Source organism: Natrix helvetica (genome assembly GCF_964273705.1).
Source record: "Natrix helvetica genome assembly, chromosome: 7".
NCBI lineage: Eukaryota > Metazoa > Chordata > Lepidosauria > Squamata > Natricidae > Natrix > Natrix helvetica.
In genome coordinates, this window is record NC_138558.1 from 52,215,349 (window position 1) to 52,234,831 (window position 19,483).

General features: G+C 45.0%; 1 protein-coding gene across 8 annotated transcripts in view; it reads left to right on the forward strand.

Annotated features, from left to right (window-relative positions):
- The first annotated feature begins 1,281 nt into the window (after positions 1–1,281).
- The window catches only part of LCORL (ligand dependent nuclear receptor corepressor like), a 111,035-nt gene continuing 92,833 nt past the window's right edge, over positions 1,282–19,483 (forward strand). For 5 of the 8 annotated variants that reach the window (XM_081960263.1, XM_081960269.1, XM_081960264.1 and 2 more), the window contains exon 1: positions 1,282–1,424. In XM_081960263.1, the coding sequence (XP_081816389.1) occupies positions 1,304–1,424 (121 nt within the window). In that variant the 5' untranslated portion in view covers positions 1,282–1,303. The remainder of the gene's footprint in view (positions 1,425–19,483) is intronic. The other 3 variants (XM_081960267.1, XM_081960265.1, XM_081960266.1) reach the window with 3 other exon arrangements.

A 19,483-nucleotide genomic window follows, 5' to 3' on the forward strand; every position in this document is an offset into this window, starting at 1 on the left:
GGCCCATGGAATGCTGGATGCGTCATGTGCTGGCCACGTCCACGCCGTTTAGCAAAGGGGGGAAAAAAGTCCTGATAAGTTGCTGTGATGACATGAGTTCGACACTCCTGATTTATTGCATTGCAATTATTTTATTTATTTATATCCCAATTTTTTTTATTTTACAAATACTCAAGGTGGTGACCATATCCATCACATCTTCCTCCTGTTTTCCCCATAACTCCTGTGAAGCTGGTGAGAGAGAGTGACTGGGCCAAGGTCATCCAGCTGGTTTCCATGGCTAACATGGGACTAAAATTCAATGCTATTGCTCCAGGGAAGGCTCTAATGCTGGGAAAGATAGAAAAGGGGAGAGGATGACCACCAACAGCAGGGTAGATATATTCAGATACAGACACAATTAGGGCACAGTTGGAAGGTACGAAGGACCAGAATAGTGACAAATCATACCGGAGGAAAGCTAACTACATGGTCATTAAGAGTTGACCTCAAATTGATGGCATATAATCAATCCATAAGAAGTCTTAACTTTTTGGAGAAGTCCAAAATGCTGAGAAAGATGGAAGAAAGAAATGAAAGGGCAACTAGCAGCAAGGCGGAAAGATTCAATTATTGTGACCATAGGGCGTGTTAGGGACTGATTGCCTTGGACAAAATCCATGTGGTTGGTAGGTTACTAACACCAAATGACTTGGTGGCACATAATCAATGCAAAGAGCCAGCTCTCTGGGCAAGTCGACAGTACTGGGAAAGGTGGAAGTAAAGAAGAAGAGGATGAAGTGGATGGACTCAGTTACAGGGGTGATGAGTGCATTTTTGGGAGACCCGAAGGGCCAGATTAGGGATGGAGAAAATGGATCCCCTTGCTAAGAGTCGGCCACGACTTGACGGCACTTAAATCAGCACGGAGAAGCAGCTTATTTCCTGGGAAAGGCAGAAGGAAGGAAAGATGACTCACAGCAGGAAGGTAGACGGCTCAGGTGTCGCGGGCGATGGGGTTCACCTTGGAAAAGACTAGGCTGGGGAAAGATCCTCCCGCAGTGGCTGCGTCTACAGGGCAGGGAAAAGTCGTCTCTAATTAAGCGCCCCATCGACGAATGAAGCTTTCGCCAGGGTCTACCTGCCTCTGTTTGGCTCTCCTGCCAGCCTCCCCGGTCGTCGGCGCCAGCAGCCGGAACAGCGTCTCCCTCCGGGAGGGGGGGGGGGACGCGCGCGCTGGGCGGGGCCTGCAGGGGCGCGCGCGCTCCTGCATGCAAATGAGCGGGCGTGAGGTCAGCGGCAGTTGGAAAAGGGAACAAACGGAATGGCCGCCGCGGCTCCCGCTCCGGGCTCCTCGCAGTGCCGGAGCCCACGCTGCACGGCGGAGCGCCGGGGCGTCCGCCGCGAGCTCGACTCCTGGCGGCACCGGCTTATGCACTGTGTGGGTAAGAAAAGCCGGGCTGATCCCGGCGCGGGTGGGCGGACGCGGGCTGAGCATAGGGACTGACCCCCGCCGCCGCTGCGGTCATTCTCCGTAATCGGGCCGAGGAAGGCAGGCGGCCGTTGCCGATCCAGTCTACGCCACTCGGTTCGGCTGCCTCCGCTTGGGCGCCATCCCTTTTGTCCTGGGCGGCCGGACGAGAGTGCGCCGGCCCCTTTAAGAAGGAAAGCCACTCGGCGTTGACGGTTGGGATTTGAAGTTCCCCTCCCTCCCCTCCTCGGTGTTGCCATAACAACGGCTGTTCTCGGTCCTCGCCGTCCGCCCTCCCGCCAGCGTCCGGCGGGGCTCTTGCTCCTCCCTTCCCGCCGCTTCCAAAACTTTCCGGCCTGGAAGCGGATGGCGGCGGCAGCGGCGGCCCAAAGAAGTTCCTGTCCCGGCTCCCTCTCTTGCTATGCCTGCTTGTGTCTTCCCTAACGCGGGCGCGCTCTGGTCTTTCCGAGCGGTGGGGTGGGGGGAGGCTTTCCCCGAGTGGATGGTGGGCAGGCAGCCTAGGAAAGAGCCTAGTCTGGGTCGAGAGCTTCTGCAGAGACGAGCCGCGGGCATTTATGGCTCCCTTCCAGCCCACGGGCTTCAGAGCAAGTAATGAGATCGGCTGCAGAGAGCCGTCCCCGGATGAGAGGGAGAAAAAAAGGATCTGACTTGGTAAAGTTCCGGGTCCAGGGAAAACTTTTCGTCCAGCAGACTCGGCCAGAATGCAAGGGATGGGGAGCAGGAGAAGGCCACCGTCCTCGGTCTGTAACGACCGTCTCGGTCTCTAGCCGGAAGTCCGCTCTTGTTCCTTTCTTTTTCCACCTGCAGACTTTTCCCATCCCTCCAACACAATGGAGACGTCCCCACGCGCGTGGCCTGGGGGTTGTGTTTTCATCCAAACGCTCCCCAGGGCGTCCATCCTTGGGCTTATTTAATTGTAGAATGTAATCATGCCCAGCTGCATATTAGAGTCTGCCCTTCTTCTAGAGAGCATCATTATTCAGCACTCTGCCCTTGCCCGTTTTCAGAAAAGACATTTTTTAAGAGATATACCTTCCTCCTATATATCTGGCTGTGTAGGGTTTCTGGAATGACTTTATGTTGACAAATGGACTCTGCTTTGTAAAATCAGTAATGGTAGTACATCAATTATTTTGTGGCTAAAAACAAACATGCCCGCTTGATAGAATATTGGAAGGTATTAAAATAGCAATATGATAGGCATGGGGCAGAGCAGTGATCATCCTTTTTAGGGGCCTTTTTCAAGCTAACAAGTATGCAAGGTCTTTTTTTGCACATTTTGCAGATTCTGAGAGGGATTATATATGTGCCTAAAAACTCCAATATCCCAACTATTGCTTTTAGCATTTGCCTATCTAGTAGTCTTTTTTCTGAAAGAAAGACTACAGAAAGGGGGGGGGGGGGATTTTCATTCTCCAATCTGCTTCTGGAGATTTTTATCTCTTGCACAGTATGCTACTTAAAGATGAAAGTATAGATTTAGCATTAGAACCAATTCTGTGCAGGATGCAAATTTTACTTGATTTTTGTATATCTGACATTTTTATTTGAAGCTTTGAAAAGGCATGCTATTGTTATTTACAAGCAGAGAAAAACCATTTGTTTATAGTGAACTTTCTGAATGAGATGCCATATTCCTTTGACAAATGAGATGTGATGTGAATATAATTCACTATGTATATTCTACTACAGACTTCACAAATCTGGGAAAAAGTTCTAGTTCCAATTGTCTTCCAAGGAATGCTATATATTAACAGAAGATTTAGACTATATATTTAAAATATGTGTTGGATCATGTCATGATGTTTATTAAGTAAATGGGTATTTTTTCCAGTAGAGTGGAGGGAGGGGTCACAGAAGGGTTAACACAGCCTGATTGGTCCATTTGACTGAGAGAAAACTTCTTAACCTTCGCCTTCTCCCGTTGGTTCCCAGTTTCCTCTCAGTCAGGTCCAAGACACAGGTTTGGTTCCTAGTAAGAGTGTTTTATTGGGTTTTATTAGTCAGTATTAGTGTTGTTGGTACTTTGAATTCGGATTTTTTTATTTCAAAAAAAAAATTTTTTTGTAGTGGGTCCGCCTTGCAGGGCTGTTGTTCGGCTGCCCTCAGCAGGCTGAGATAGTCAGTGGGGGGGGGGGCGCTTCCTCCCCCCTCCTAAGGGATCGCTCCGGACTGGTGCCTGGGGTCTCGGGTGTGCCGGGCGTCCCTGCGTGCTTTAAATTACCTTTTAAAACTTTTCCTGTAAGGCTCGCAGCGCGCTGGGGCTTTTCGGCGCGAAAGCGGCTATTCGGCTTCTAATTCAAACCGCTAGCTTCCCGGGCCGGTTACAGCCCACGGCAGCAGCGCGGAGTCGTTTTTCTGGTATTGGAAGGCTCCTCGTGGCTTAGGAGCCCAGCAGTAATCTGGAGTGTTTGTTTGGAATGGCGACCATTGCAGCTTGCAGGCATTAGCAATTAAGGGCGAGATAGGCAGCCATTTTTAGGTGCGCTTTTGTAAGCTCCGCCCAAAGAAGCCGGCGGCCATTTTGAGTCACGTGTTTGGGGCTTGCAACACGGAGAGGCTGTGAAAAACGTGGCAGTGCTGTTTGCAACTTTGCCGGAGGCCCGGAGCAGGCGATTCTCACCAGCTGAAGGGCAATTACTACCAAAAACTTTGTTCTGGAGCACGTGAGTGGGGATGGCAGATAGAACTGAGTCCCAGCAGGCCGCGCCAGCTCAGGTAGGCGAAGATCAGGCTGAGCCCACTCCCCCAGTTAGGCCTCGGGTTTCTAGGCCTTCAGCTGAGGACAGGCCTTCGAGAGCTCTGCAAAGGGATGAGCTCAGGCGGTCCAGGGCTATTGAGAAGGTCATTGAAAGGGCTGAGAAGAGACAGGCCAGGGATCCTAGGCCCAGGTCCAGATCCCCACACGCGGTGGTTTCCTGCCCTCCCCCACCGGTGGCCAGGGGGTTCAGCCCTTCCTCTTCCTCTGCTTCTCCATGCAGTTCTGATAGGGGTCAGGAGCGGGGGGCGCCTCGCTCTCCTTCTGCTTCCCTGGGGACTAGAGAGGGAGATAGGGGGGATCCATTGGAAGGTACCTCTGCAGGTCCCGTTAGGGGTAGGAGATCCAGCAGGGCCTATGTGGCACCAGACTATGATTCAGAAGGTGATGAGGAGGATCTAGAAAACCTCCCTGAGAATCTCAAAAGGCTTATTTCTGCAGCCATTTCTAGGGGCATTTCCCAAAGGGATAGACCTTACCACCACAGTCGAGTTACTCCCTTTAGTAGGTCCAGATCTAGGGCTTCTTCTCCTTCCCTCATGAGTGAGGTCTCCTCTAGGGTGGAGGCACGGAGGGATGATTGGGGGTTCTCTGAGGAGGAGGATGCGGCTCCTGAGCCGCCTCGCTCTTCCAACCTTTTCCTCCAGGCCATGTTCAAACCATTGCTTAAGAAGGCTAGGAGGACCACCAAGGTGGGCACGGGGGACCCCACGGTCCCACCGCCCACGGATCCGGACATGGTCATGTTCTCAGCGACGGCCACCAATAAGGAGGAGATTCCTGCCCCTCCTCTTTTCTTAGAGGTGGCTACTAGCCAATGGGCCCGTCCTTCTAACTTTTCCCCACCTGGCAGCAACGACCGTCGTGCCTACAACATGGAAAAGTCCTTTGTGCAGGCTATTCAGCTTCCAGTTATAGATCAGCCCATAGCAGCTTTAGTCTCCTCTTCCCCAGTGGTCTCGGGGGACGCGGCTGACAAACTTAAGCCAGAGGACAAGAGGGCGGAGCTCACCTTACGTAAAAATTTTAAGGCCTCAGCATGGGCGGTGCGGGCAGCGGCTGCTGCCTCGTACTTCAACCGCACTACGGTCATGTGGCTCCGCCAGCTTCAGGATCGCATTCCGATCCAGGATGAGCGCGTACACCAGGATTTGGCTAAAATAATGGCAGCGTGTCAGTATTCGGCTGATGCGACCCTAGACGCTGTTAGGTTTGGTTCAAGTGCTTTGGCCACCTCTGTGGCCTCTCGTAGGCTCCTGTGGCTCAGGAACTGGCAGATAGACTATAAAGCCAAGTGGGATCTGGTAGCTGCCCCCTTTGAGGGTCCAAACTTGTTCGGGGCTTCCTTAGACCCGATTTTGGTGGAAAACAAAGATAAAAAGAAAGTTATGCCTACATCCAACAAGAAGGCGGAGTCCCGTAGTCATCCCTATCGCAGGCCCCAGTTCAAGTCCTGTGACAGGGATCAGGACCAGCGGTACCAACTGTACAGGCAGGACAGGTCATTCAATAGGCAGAGTTTCAGGACCGTTCTAGGTATCAGCCGCAGTCCAAGCGGCCCTTTCGTGGGGGGGGCGGCCGTCCCTTCCGCAGAGGGAAATGACTCGAACCCGAGTCATCCCATCGCAGGCCGCCTGGCACTGTATGCGGACGAGTGGGATCAGATCACGTCAGACGGTTGGGTCAGGGCGACCGTTCGCCACAGCTTAAGGTTAGAATTCCTCTCCAAACCCCCAAGTTTTTTCAAAGTTTTTCCCCCGGCTCGGGACCCGAAGCGACGTCGCCTCATGGACCTCGCGGTCGCCCATCTTCTAGAAATCAGGGCTGTGGAGGTCGTTCCGGAGCCGGAGAGGGGTCTGGGCTACTACTCCCATCTGTTCGTAGTTCCAAAATCCTCGGGGGGTTGGAGGGCGTTTCTCAACCTGAAACGCCTGAACCGCTACCTAGTATACAGGCGGTTCAAGATGGCGTCCCTGAAATCAATTCTGCAGGGCATTCGGAAGGGGGATTACATGGCCTCAGTAGATTTGACGGAGGCCTACCTCCACGTCCCCATCCTTCAGTCTCACCGGCGTTATCTCAGGTTCTCTCACCGGGGCAGGCATTACCAGTACCGGGCTCTCCCGTTTGGTCTGGCCTCAGCTCCGCGGACGTTCACCAAGGTCCTGGCAGCACTGGCGGCTTACCTGTGTTCCATTCCGGTGAGACTTCAGTGCTACTTGGACGACGTCCTCGTTCAGGCAGGGTCCCTCTCCAGAGCCAGGTTGGATCTTCGGCTGACGATCCGTTGGCTTCAGGCGTTGGGGTTTTCTGTGAACTTTCCCAAGAGCCACCTGTCCCCGTCCAGGCAGATCCTACACCTAGGGACAGTGATAGACTCCGAGTCAGGGAGGGTCCGCCTGTCCCCAGAACGCTTGTCCAGCCTCCGCCAGCTGGTCTCCTCCGTACAAAAAAGAAGGTCTGTTTCCATCCTGACCTTGTCTCAACTCCTGGGGAAGATGGTCTCTTGTATAGGGATTGTGCCCTGGGCCCGGCTCCACCTGCGACCTCTCCAGTGGGCCTTGATCCCGGTCCAGAGAAGGATGATGAACAACTCCTTGCGGCCAGTTCCTCTACCGGCGGAGGTGAGACTCTCGTTTCGGTGGTGGTTGTCCCCAGCGCTGCAACAGGGGGCTTGTTTTTGGGAGCCCGAGAGAGTCACAGTGACGACGGATGCCAGCCTCTTCGGCTGGGGGGCCGTGATGGACTCCGACATGACCCAGGGACGTTGGTCTGCCTCGGATCTCCGCCACAACATCAATTGGCTGGAGATGAAAGCCGTGAGACTTGCCCTACGGACCTTTCATCATCACCTGCGGGGGCGCCATGTCCTCCTGCTTACGGACAATGTGGCAACGAAGGCCCATGTCAATCGCCAGGGGGGCACCCACTCCCGTTCTCTCTGGCGAGAGGCGCAGTTGTTGGGCTTGTGGGCGGAGAGACACTTAGCCTCCATAGTGGCGGAGCACATCTCAGGAGTGTCCAATCTTCAGGCGGATTGGCTGAGTCGCACAACCCTGGACGATGGCGAGTGGCAACTGGGCCCGGAGTTGTTTCGGAAGATATGCAGCAGGTTCGGCGCACCTCGGGTGGATCTGTTCGCCTCCCCCGACAACGCTCAGCTGCCCCGGTTCTTTACCCAGTTCCAGTCTCCGTCGGCGGAAGGAGCGGATGCTCTCAGGAGCCGGTGGCCCCCGGGCCTTCTTTATGCCTTTCCTCCCCTTCCCCTCGTTCCCCGTACGATAGGGAAGATAGTCACAGAGAGGGCTCTCGTTATTCTGTTAGCCCCATACTGGCCGAGGAGACCCTGGTTCGCTTACCTGGTCCAGCTGTCGGTAGCAGACCCCTGGAGGATTCCCCCGGGGGAGGTCGTTCTGAGTCAGGGGGCTTTACATCACCCAGGGCCTCAGTGGCTTCATCTGACCGCCTGGCTCTTGAACGGAGGATCCTGAGGGGGCAGAGACTTTCGTCGGGAGTTATAGCCACCTTAGAGGTGTCTAGGAGGCCGTCCACGGTTAGGATTTACAATGCCACATGGAAAGCGTTTGCGAAGTGGTGTATTCCCTTGGGGTTGGATCCTTCTAGGGCTACCGTCCCAAACGTGTTGGAGTTCCTCCAGAAGGGGTTGGAGGACGGCTTGTCGCATAATACGCTCCGGCGTCAAGTGGCGGCTTTGGCCACCATTCTGGGGGGGGAGGGTTCCCCCACCCTTTCCCGTTCTCCCCTGATTAAGCGTTTTCTGAAGGGGGCGGCTAACATCCGTCCACCTCCGGTTCATAGGTTTCCAACCTGGGATCTGACCCTGGTTCTCCAGGCTCTGACGAGCTCCCCGTTCGAACCACTTAGGACGGTACACATGTGTCTGCTTACCCTTAAGGTGGTGTTTTTAGTGGCCATTACATCGGCCAGGCGCATTTCGGAGTTGGGGGCCCTTTCTTCACGCAGTGACCTGTGTGTAATACACCAGGACAGGGTGGTCCTTCGCTTGGATCCTTCGTTCATTCCGAAGGTGAATTCACAGTTTCACAGGGCCCAGGAGGTCGTGCTCCCGAATTTTTGTCCCAATCCTTCGAGGGAGCGGGAGTTGGTGTGGCATAAGCTGGATGTTCGCCGGGCTGTTCGCATATACCTGAAGCGAACTGAGGGCATTAGGAGGACGGAAGCGTTATTCGTTTCCTTTCGTCCAGGCTCGTTAGGATGCAAGGTGTCCTCTTCCACCATCGGACGATGGATTAGGTTGGCCATAGTTGAGGCTTACGGGGCTTCTGGGAAGATTCCTCCATCAGGAATCACTGCGCACTCCACCCGCAGTGCCGCTACTTCGGCGGCCTGGGCCACCAGGGCGCCCTTCGAGGATATTTGTAGGGCGGCTGCCTGGGCCTCCCCCACACCTTTTATTAGGCACTATCGTTTGGATGCTTATGCCTCGGCTGAGGCATCTTTTGGCCGGAGGGTCCTTCAGAGGGTGGTGGCCAATTTCTCACCTGGGACCCAGTCTGCCCGCCCGGGGACGTAGCGTGGGTATGTCCCTTCTGTGACCCCTCCCTCCACTCTACTGGAAAAAGAACGTTGGTCTTCCTGAACGTTTTTTTCTGGAGTAGTGGAGGGAGGGGTCACATTTCCCGCCCTAGTTAGTTAGACAGGGTCCGGGAGGTGTAGAATCGGGAGGCCCCGGGCGGGCTTGTCTTTGTTTGTGTTTAACTTGCAGATGCTGGCCGTGACATCGCGGAAACTGGGAACCAACGGGAGAAGGCGAAGGTTAAGAAGTTTTCTCTCAGTCAAATGGACCAATCAGGCTGTGTTAACCCTTCTGTGACCCCTCCCTCCACTACTCCAGAAAAAAACGTTCAGGAAGACCAACGTTCTTTCTGTGTGACTGGTAAATCTTAGTTTTGCAACAAATGATTCATAGCCCCTGATAAAAATATCTTTTGGGGGCAACTTGTCTGCTTCTCAAAGGAGGCTAGCAGAGCTTTTTTACAAATCAGAAATCAAGGCATAAAGTAATCTGGTTAAGCTTGACACCTGTTGATTACTATATATGGACTTGTTTGCTTGGTAACAATAATACCTTGATATTGCTAAAAATAGGAAGAAAGAATTCCATAAAGGGATGTACAACTAGTATATATATATTGCTGCTTACACAAATAATTGATGGTAATACGCATGATGAGGCTAATTCATCTTGAAATTCCAATAGGTCTTATTGTGACAGGACTCCTATTTCTGAGTGGTGTTTAATTAGAAAAGCATGAACTAGTCAAATTTGATTTCACTCAGTTTTTGTTTCTCTTCCTGTTAGATCATTTCATTGTATTTTTTTTTTTGCTGATAATAAAAATATTCCAAAATTCATTCACATCTTTGTAATAGTTATTGTCTGTATATGATTTAAGTTTGCACTTTTCCTAGGATGCAAGTTAGTTAAATTTGTAAACTGTCCCTATCTGTTTTGTTTTATATTCATTTCAGGGTGAATAAAAATCATTTTTAAAAAATCAGATTTTAAAAATTTTAATAGATTTTTAAAATTTTTATCAAATTTATTTTAATAAAATGCTTTTGGAGTAAAAATCTAAAGATAGATTTTTCAACATGAAATGGAGATTAGTTATGTAGCATGAGGCTGTATATTCTGCAATATTTACATTTTTGGTAAACTCATTCGATGAATGAATCCAAGCTCTGCAAGCTGAGATAACATGCACTGCATTGATGCATTCACACAATTTCACAGTAACTATGAGATAAAGCACAAAATAAAGTTCAGGAGCATTCCTTTATCCCATTGTTTTGCAAATTTATGTATACCACAAACTCTATGATTGTTTGAAGAGAAATGCATCTGTACCACCAGGCTCTAAGTGTGAGGAGGAAGGGCAAGTAGTAAAAATGAAAGTGAAACCTAAGCAGCTTATAAATATAATATTAAAGAACATAATATTAAAGAGTCATTTCAGATCCATCAGGGCAGCACCTGTTAGTGGCATCCACTCACCTGCTGCCTGCCACATCCCTCACCTTGTTGTTTCACTGCCACATAACCACCCATCCCAAGTGAATGGGTGAGTCAACAGTGGGTGAGAGGAGGAGCTGTTGTGGGACAGAGATGACAGTTGCTCTTTAAAAATTATGATTTAAACCGCGTTGATTTAAATCAAGCCTTTTTACTAGTGATTAAATCATGATTTAAATTGTGATTTAAATCCACTTGATTTAAATCAAACCCACCCTGATTCATTTAACTAATTGTTGTTTCTCATTTACCCCCCCCCCCCGCATTACTTCTTTTAACCCCTTCTTCATTTCCAATAGCTCAAGATTCAAATAGCTTTTCTTTCTATTTGAATGCCTCATTTCCTATGTATAAACTACCTTATAGTCCTATTTATCCTTTGCATCAGTATCTGTTGCCATTTTGTTCTTTCCTATCAAGGTGGTTTTCTCCAAAGTCCAAAGTCCAGAACTCCTTTCTCTTTTAGTCTGGAAACCTGCATTTCGGTTGGTTTATAAAGCTACACTTTATTTATCCCATAGTATTTTCTATAAAATATTTCAAATTGTGATTGAAGAGTTTGTGAATAAGATAACACAATCAATATTGGGACCTATGGTTTCATTTCATTCTACTTGTTCTCCAAGTAGAACTTATTAAATCTGTTTTATTGCATTATTTGCTTTTATCTGTCTTGGGGTCATAATGACTATGGTTGTCAATTCCTTATCTGTATTTGCTATATTTTTGCATATCTTTAACAGCTAAGGCTATAATAAGGAATTACATTTCTTTAAAATTAGAGTGGTATGCTGGCAGCTTATTGAATACTTCGGCTTTTAGATAAATTATATTGTTAAATTGAGCTTACATTAAATAATGGACTTGTTGCTATATTTGGAATCTTGAAACACTGCTCTTACTTTAATGCGTTTCTGCTAAATTTTCAGGAGTTTGAAAATTGAAATATTAGCAGAGAGTGCCATTTGATTAAACTAAAATATTGCAATTGTATTGATTTTTTTTCGCAATCACATCTTCATTTAGTATAATCTTTAATGTACACATCTCTAAAAATCCAAACACCAAAATAAACATGAACCACGAGAAGAAGACAATGAAACTTTGGGAAATAGAGATGTATTATAACAATGTAATTAAAATTTGCTTCACAGTTCACCTGAACACACACTGCACCTCCCCAAGGGAAGTACATCTCACATTTTGAGAAACCCTGGTTTAGTCATTGTCATTTTTTGTTAACATTCAGTCTTCATGGTCTCATGTTATCAAAGGTCCCCTGGTATAATGAGATTGGTATTATAGTAGATTCTGTGAATATGAGCTGCCCGAACCCTGATGCAGCAAAGCAGCTCCAAACTGTAACATTTCTACCACAATGGTTACTGTTGGTGTCAAGTTCTTTTGGTGAAATGCTGTATTTGGTTTTCACCCAATATATTCTATCTTCCTTGCTCTGGCCAAAGTATTGTTGCAGAAGTCCTGGTCTTTAACTGGGTATCAATGAGCAAACGTTAGTCTCTGGTAATAAAGCTTTCCTTCTGGCACACCTCCCATGTAGAATCTGATATGTGCAATTTCCTTCTAATAATACAGTCATGCATTTCAGCATCATAGTAGCAAAGCTACACATCATGAAATTCTGGGGTTCTGAGAGATTTATTTCTTAATCTTGCAATCTGTTCTTGGGCTGAATTTGCTGGAGTTGCTTGGCCTTGGAAAGTTGGCTATTTTTTGAACTCTATTTGCAGATAATTTTTCGGACAGATTGATATAATTTGTTTAGCAATATTGTTTGTTTAGAAGCAACGTTATTAATATTAATGTTGAGACTTTGAAAAAAGTGCAGAGAAGAGCAGCTACAATGATTAAAGTCTTGAAGATTAAAACGTATGTAAAACAGTTGCGGGATTTGAATTTGGCTAGTCTAGAAAAAAGGACTAGGGTGGACATAATAGCAGTATTCCAGTACTGTATTTGAGAGACTGATACAAAGAAGAGGGGGTCAACTTATTTTCCAAAGCACCAGAGGGAAGGACAAGAAACACTGAAGGGAAACTAATCAAGAAAAGCAACCTGGAATTAAGGAGAAGGGCACTAACTAACAGTGAGGACAATTAACCAGTGGAACAGCTTGCTGTCAGAAGTTGTGGCTGCTTCATTACTGGAGGTTTTTAAGAAGACACTGGACAGTCACATGTCTGAAATGGTATAGGGCAGTGATGGCTAACCTTTTTCGGATTGGGTGCCAAAAACGGGAGTGCAGGGGGATCGTGCCTGGGCGTGCCCACACCCATAATACTATGCGTGCGACCCCCCTGCGTGCATACGCACATGTGCACATGACCAGAAGTCTGGGTTCCCCGTAGGCCTGAAGCCTCCAGAGGGCGAAAAACAGCCCTATGGACAAACCAGAAGTCACTGTTCTGAACTTCCAGGTTGCCTGTACAGCTGTTTTTCACCCTCCGGAGTCTTTAGGAGGCTTCCCGAACTTCCGGTTTGCATGTTGGGTGGTTTTTCGCCCTCCAGAGGATTCCCTGAAGGGCGAAAAACGGCCGCAAAAGAAGGCTGAAGTCAGCTGGCCAGCGCACACATGCGCGCTGGAGCTGACAGGGCAACGCTTTGTGTGCCCTAACAAATGGCTCCGTGTGCCACTTGTGGCACACCTGCCATAGGTTGGTCATCATGGGTATAGGATATCCTGCTTGAACGGGGTTGAAGTAGAAGACCTTCAAAAACCAATCTCGTTGATTGATTTTTAAATCTGTTCCCAGACTTAGTGGTATTGATAGCCTTATTTGATCTAGACATAGTGATACCACACAGCGAAGGAGCAAATTAATGTCTGAGGTTTGAATTAGAGAAGTTCCTCCCAGATCCAGATCCTCTCTAATAATGTAGAAATCATCTACACCTGATATGTGCACCTCAATCTAATTCTAGTATTGGAGGTAGTAAAAATACAGCTATGTTCTTCTTTTTCCAAATGCAGCATTTGCATTTATATTTATAGGTAGTCCTCGGGTTATGACGGTAATTGGGACTGGGATTTCATCACTAAGCAATGAGGTGATAAATTGCAGTACCACATGACCACATCACTTGGCAACAGCAATCATGCCAATCTGAGTTGCCATAGTTACCAGTGGTAGTTAGGCAAGGGTCCACCTGATCTAATCCATTCCTACTTTGGTTGCTTGCAGCTCCAAGCTGCCATAAGGTGAGGGGCAACTTTCTCTTCAACTGCCTCCACATGTCTTCCTTCCCCATCTTTATCCTTTTGGGCATCTTGCACTTTCCCCCCCACTGCCTTTACTTCCCTCCACTCCGCGGACCTGCCACACCAGTTAGCCTTCTCTGTCTTCCTCTTGATATTGGTACACATCTGACTTGGCCCTTCATGGTGATTTGGACAAGTGTACATGGCCTTCAGAGAAAAGCCTGGCCCAGCCAGCTGCTGCACAGGAAGGTCCAAGCTATCCATGTCTTGTCGGCAGCAGGAAGAAGATGATGAACACCAGCTGAGGACAACAGGGCCAGTGGATCAGAGTGGCCAAATGGGCAGAGATGAGGGAGGAGATAGGTGGGGAGCAATTGAAGTGCCCCTGTAGTAATAACTGGGTAAGCTGCCAAAGCACCCAAATTTTGATCACATGATTGTGGGGATGCTTCAACCCCCATAATTTCAGGGACCAGGCATAACTACCATCTATTTGGTGTCACTAACTTTGAACAGTTGCTAAACAAAAGCTAGTTAAGTGAGGACAACTTGTATTTAAATTGCACAACGGATTACAAAATGTAAATAATGAATGATATCTCTCTATATAGCAACATTGTTGAAATGAAATCAAATATCTGCATGTAGAAAAAGTAAAAATCAATGGAGGTGGATTAACTTTTTCAAATGACTGGATGCAGACATATTTGTGTGCATGCGCGCACACACACACACACACACACACTTTATGATATAGTGTTGTGTTAAAGAGAAGTTAAGAATTCAACACTTTTATTAATTCTGTCCAAGAGTGGACAGGGGAGAGAAGATAGTTCCATGCAAGTGTGGACAAGCGTATGTGTGCAGCTCCATTTGTGTGAATGGTGCATGCCCATTTCTCGCAAAAATGGTGCGTACATGCATGCACTCGGTCCACTGCTCATAGAAATAGAGCATCTTTTTGTAGACTTCAGCTTGGCATTCAATACCATCATTTCAGAAATTTTTCCGTCTAAACTGATTCAGCTAACTGCCTGACCACACTTGTAGGTGGATTATAAGCTTTCTAACAGATAGAAAGCAGCAGGTGGAGCTAGGTAAAATTACATTGAACATATATTCAATTAGCACAGGTGCCCTGCAGGGCTGTTTGCTTTCTTCATTATTATTTTCTTTCTATACCAGAGATGAATAACCTTTTTGTCACATGCCGAAAGCGTGTGACCGTGCATGCGTTCCCACATCCATAATGCAATGTGTGCACGGCACAAATGCCTGTGCACCCTGCACATGTGCACGGTCCCTCCCGTGCAACCACCCAGTGCCCCGTTTTGGGCCTTGCAGGCCTCCCGGCAGCCTCCTGAGACCAAAACTGATGTGGGGGGGGGGCATGGCTCCATGTGCAACCTCCTTTTCCCCCATGCATGCATCTGAATGCGCCCCACCCCTTACACATGTGTGGTTGAGACCCAAAAATCAGCTGGCCGGCAGGAGGCGCATGCATGCGCAGCAAAACTGAGCTGGGGCAACAGCTCGCGTGCCCCAGAGAGGGCTCTGTGCCATAGGATCGCCATCACAACTGTATACTAATGACTGCATATCGAAGGAGCCCTCTATTAAAGTACGGAACTTTGCGGATGATACAACAGTCATTAGTTTCAATCATGCATATAGATGGGAGGTTGAATGGTTGATTGTGGATTAGCCAGAATAATCCAGAGCTGAACACTTAAATTATAGATATGTGAGTGGATTTTAGGAGGAGCCTTCCTATTCTACCACCTCTTACTATATTAGACAACACAGTATCAACAGTAGAGTCTTTCAGGTTTTTGGATTTTATAATCCCCCAGCATTTGAAATGGACACCAAACATTAGAATCATCATTAAAAAGGCACAGCAAAGAATTTTCTTCCTGTATCAGAAAATTCAGACTGCCCCAGGAGCTGTTGATAAGAGTTTTACAGAGGAATTATTGAGTCTGCCGTTTATACTTCTATAACTGCCTGGCTTGGTACAGCAACCAAACAGACTTCAAAAGATATTTAGGACTGAAAATAAATAAATAAATAAAACACAACCACCCTGTCTTCCATTGAGCATCTATGTACTACATAGATCAGAAAGAGATCTGAGAAAATATCTACAGAACCATCATACCTGGACATAAACAGCTTCAACCTTTCCCGTTGGGATATTGCTACAGAGGGCATTGCATGCCAAAACAACTAGTCCTAGAAACTCTTTTTTCCTTCATCGCATCACTCTGCTCAACTCCTAATTTCCATAATACTGTCTTATTTCTATTTATCCATGTAGTAGGCTGTATTACTGGGGTTTTTTTGTTTTTTTTACAAAAATACTTTTTATTATAATATAAAATGTAAAAGAAAACAGTAGGAAAGATGGGGAGGGAAAAGGGAAGGGAAAAAAGAAAGCAAAGGCGTTGATTTCCAACTCCATTTGTTGTAGTAAAATAAGATAATGACATCAAACCTCAACTTTGTACCTTTACATAATAGTATAAACCAGCCATTTCTATAACAAACCTATCTAATTGGTAAAACTCAAAACCCAAAGTTTCTTTCTTTTTTCCACTTCAAGCACAAAGTCCAGAAGTGGTTTACAAGTACCGTAGAAACAAAACTATTTTTTCTTCAGTCAAGGCAGTCAGTTTAGCCATCTCTGCTAACTCCATCAACTTTTGCAGTCATTCATCAATTTAAATCTTTCAGTTGTAAATATGCAAACCAATGGCAGACACATCCTTCTGATTCTAACTCCTCCTTAGACTTAAGGATAGGACCACTGAAATTAAAAGATATTATTTGACCATAAGTCCACCAGTCTGACTTTACCATTATTTCTTTTCTTAAAAAAGCTTCCTAGGGCAACACCCAAAGAGGCATCTTTACAGAAAGTCTTGTTTTTTATTTACTCCAAATTTGTAGATGGTACATGTAACAAAATAGTTATTAAAATCAACATTTACTTTAAACTTGTCATATCATAAATAACTGTGCCATCCAAATCTTAATTCATGACCCTTTAAGTCAAGTAGCCTCTTATTTTGGAGGTTCACCCACTCTTTTAGCCAGACCTAACAGCAAGCACCGAAATACAATTTCAAATCTGGTAAACCCAAACTTTCTCTTTCCTTTATACATAATTCTTGGGTATCCCCCCCCCCAATATAAATTTAGAAATATCCCTCTGCCATTGTTTAAATGGAGTGTCAGTTGCAAGTATTGGCAATGTATGAAACAAAAAAGCATCTTTGTAATACATTCACAGAAATTCTACCCAATAATGTTAATGCAGTAACATTAACATCCTTTTTTATATCATTCCAAACAGTCACATAATTATTTTGAAACAGTTTTGCATTTGTATTTGTCAATTTTGGCTTCAAGACTTTAACCTTTTCTCAACCTTAAACCTGACTTTTTAGTCAATATATCACTGTCCTGAGAGGTCATAACCTTAATAAGCATTGTTGTTTTCTGTTTATTTTAAAACCTACTAAAGCCCCAAACTCATTTGATTTCATCAAATATTCTATGTTGTATTTTGGGTTTTGCAAACATATAATCCAAGTCATCAGCAAAGGCCCTCAAATTACAAACTACTTTTTTTTATATTTATGCTATTTTCTCATCTTGCCTAATATTTCTGTTCGAGACTTCCAACATCAATGTAAATAACAAGGGAAATAAGGGGCATCCTTGTCTTGTAACCTTTTGAATTTCACATGAATGGGTTATATCTCCATTACCTTTGTTTGCTGTGATGTACAAACTACACTAACTGCTTGAATAAAATTCTCCCCAAACTAAACATAAAAGCTCAATTAAAATTGTCAAAGGCTTCTCTGCATCCAAGAATATTAAAGCTGCCTGTTTCTTGTTATGATTCTGTAAATATTCAATAATGTTGAAAACAGTCCTCACATTATCCCTTAACTGTCTTTTTGGCAGAAACCCAGATATATGAATATATGCCAAAATTTCAGCAAAAAGTTTATAGTTATTGTTTAGTAATGAAATTGGTCTATAATTCTTTATCCTTCTGATGTTTTGGCCAACCTTCAGTAATAACACTATATTAGCTTCTTTCCAAGTTGAGGTATTCCCCCCCCCACCCCCAGTAATATATCATTCATTATATCGTTTAATGGCTAAAGAAGTTCATCTTCAAAGCATATACAATATTGGCTTGAAAGGCTTTCTGGACTGGAGCTTTACCTGATTTCATTTTTTAATGGATTCTGATATTCAATAGGTAGTTATTGAATCATTCATAAGTTGGCTCTGAGTTTGTGAGAGTTTAGGTAACCACTGTCTTAACAAATATTCATCTACTTTAGACACATCTAGCTCTTGCTTTTTGTAAAAGTTGGAATTAGGGAAAGATTTTTTGATAAAGATTTGTTATATTATTACCTTCACAAATTTTCTCAATCATTCTCTTTTCCCTTTACAAGGTCCTCTTCGAACACAATGGATGAACAGCATTCTTTCTTAGTTTATATGCCAACCATTTTCCTGGGTTGTTGTTTTTTGTTTTTTGTTTTTTTGCAAACTCAAAATATCATTGCTTAAAATAATTCAATTTGGTTTCTATTTCTTGAGCTGTTAACATAGATAGTTGCTGACTTAGGAATTTAATTTGATGTAAGATTTTAGAGTCCATAGGGGTGTTTTGCAAATTCAATTTTTTAATGTTAAATTTCATCCAATATCTTTTAATCTCTGATTTTTTCTCCTTTGGGTAATTTGTATAAAATACCATGTTTTCCCGAAAATAAAGACAGGGTCTTATTTATTTTTTTACCCCTGAAATAAGCACTTGGCCTTATTTTCGGGGAGGTCTTATTATTTTTGAGGTGCAGGAGGCGGAGAATGTGGTCACCTCATGGCTGCTGCTGTGTTGCAATATTTTCGGGAAGAGCTTATTTTCGGGAGATGGCTTATTTTAGCGCATGCACTCAAAAGCCCGATTGGGCTTATTATCCGGGGAGGGCTTATTTTCAGGGAAACAGGGTAACCGCTTATAATTGCTTTGCTAGCATCCTAAACAGTTATTAAATTTGTCCCTTTGTCCACATTATTATCAGTATTCATTTAATTTCTTTTTACAGTCCTTTGCAATCATTTCCTTTTGTAAGATAAATTAATTTAATCTCTGCCTATAATTCAAATTCAAAATTTTCTAAGTACCAGGAGAACTAGATTATGAGCAGAAAAAGATTTAGGTAAAATATCAACCTTTAGAATTTTATTTGCAAGTTTTTAGAAGTCTATTTTATATCAATCCTTGAAAAACATTTACGTTGTTCTGAAAAAAAAAGTACATTCTCCAGCAAAGCCATTTCTTTGCCTATACGAATCCATTAGTGATAAATTATCCATCATCTAAAAAAAAGTGTTTGGTAGTTTACCCTGGGCAGATGTTTTATCCAAACTGGGGAAGTCACTCCATTCCAATCCACCAAAATAGCCGATTTTCTTAAGATAAGGGTAGTAATTATAAAATATAAGATATTCAATGGCCATAAGATAGTCAAAAATTTACTTTTATCATAATTTGGCACATAAAGTCAACTACCATTGATTTTATTCCATTAAGTTCAATTTCTACTGCTACAAACTTACCATGTTCATCTGATAAAAGTAACTTGGGTTTAAATTGGGGTTTTATATACAAAACAACTCAATCTTTTTTACACCAGCAGATATAAATTCCTTTCCTAATCTTTTGTTTATAAAATACTTTTTATTTTGTTCTTAATATGTGTTTTTTGAAAACAAGTTACATCAACATTAAGTTTCCTTAAATAATGAAACATTTTTTGAAGTGAAGTTATAAACTTAATCTCCATCCTTGGATAAAATAGTAAGTTTCTGTATGGACATCTCAGCCACATCTTCAGTATCAACTTTTTGAGATTGATTTACTTCTGAGTGCTTCCGGGA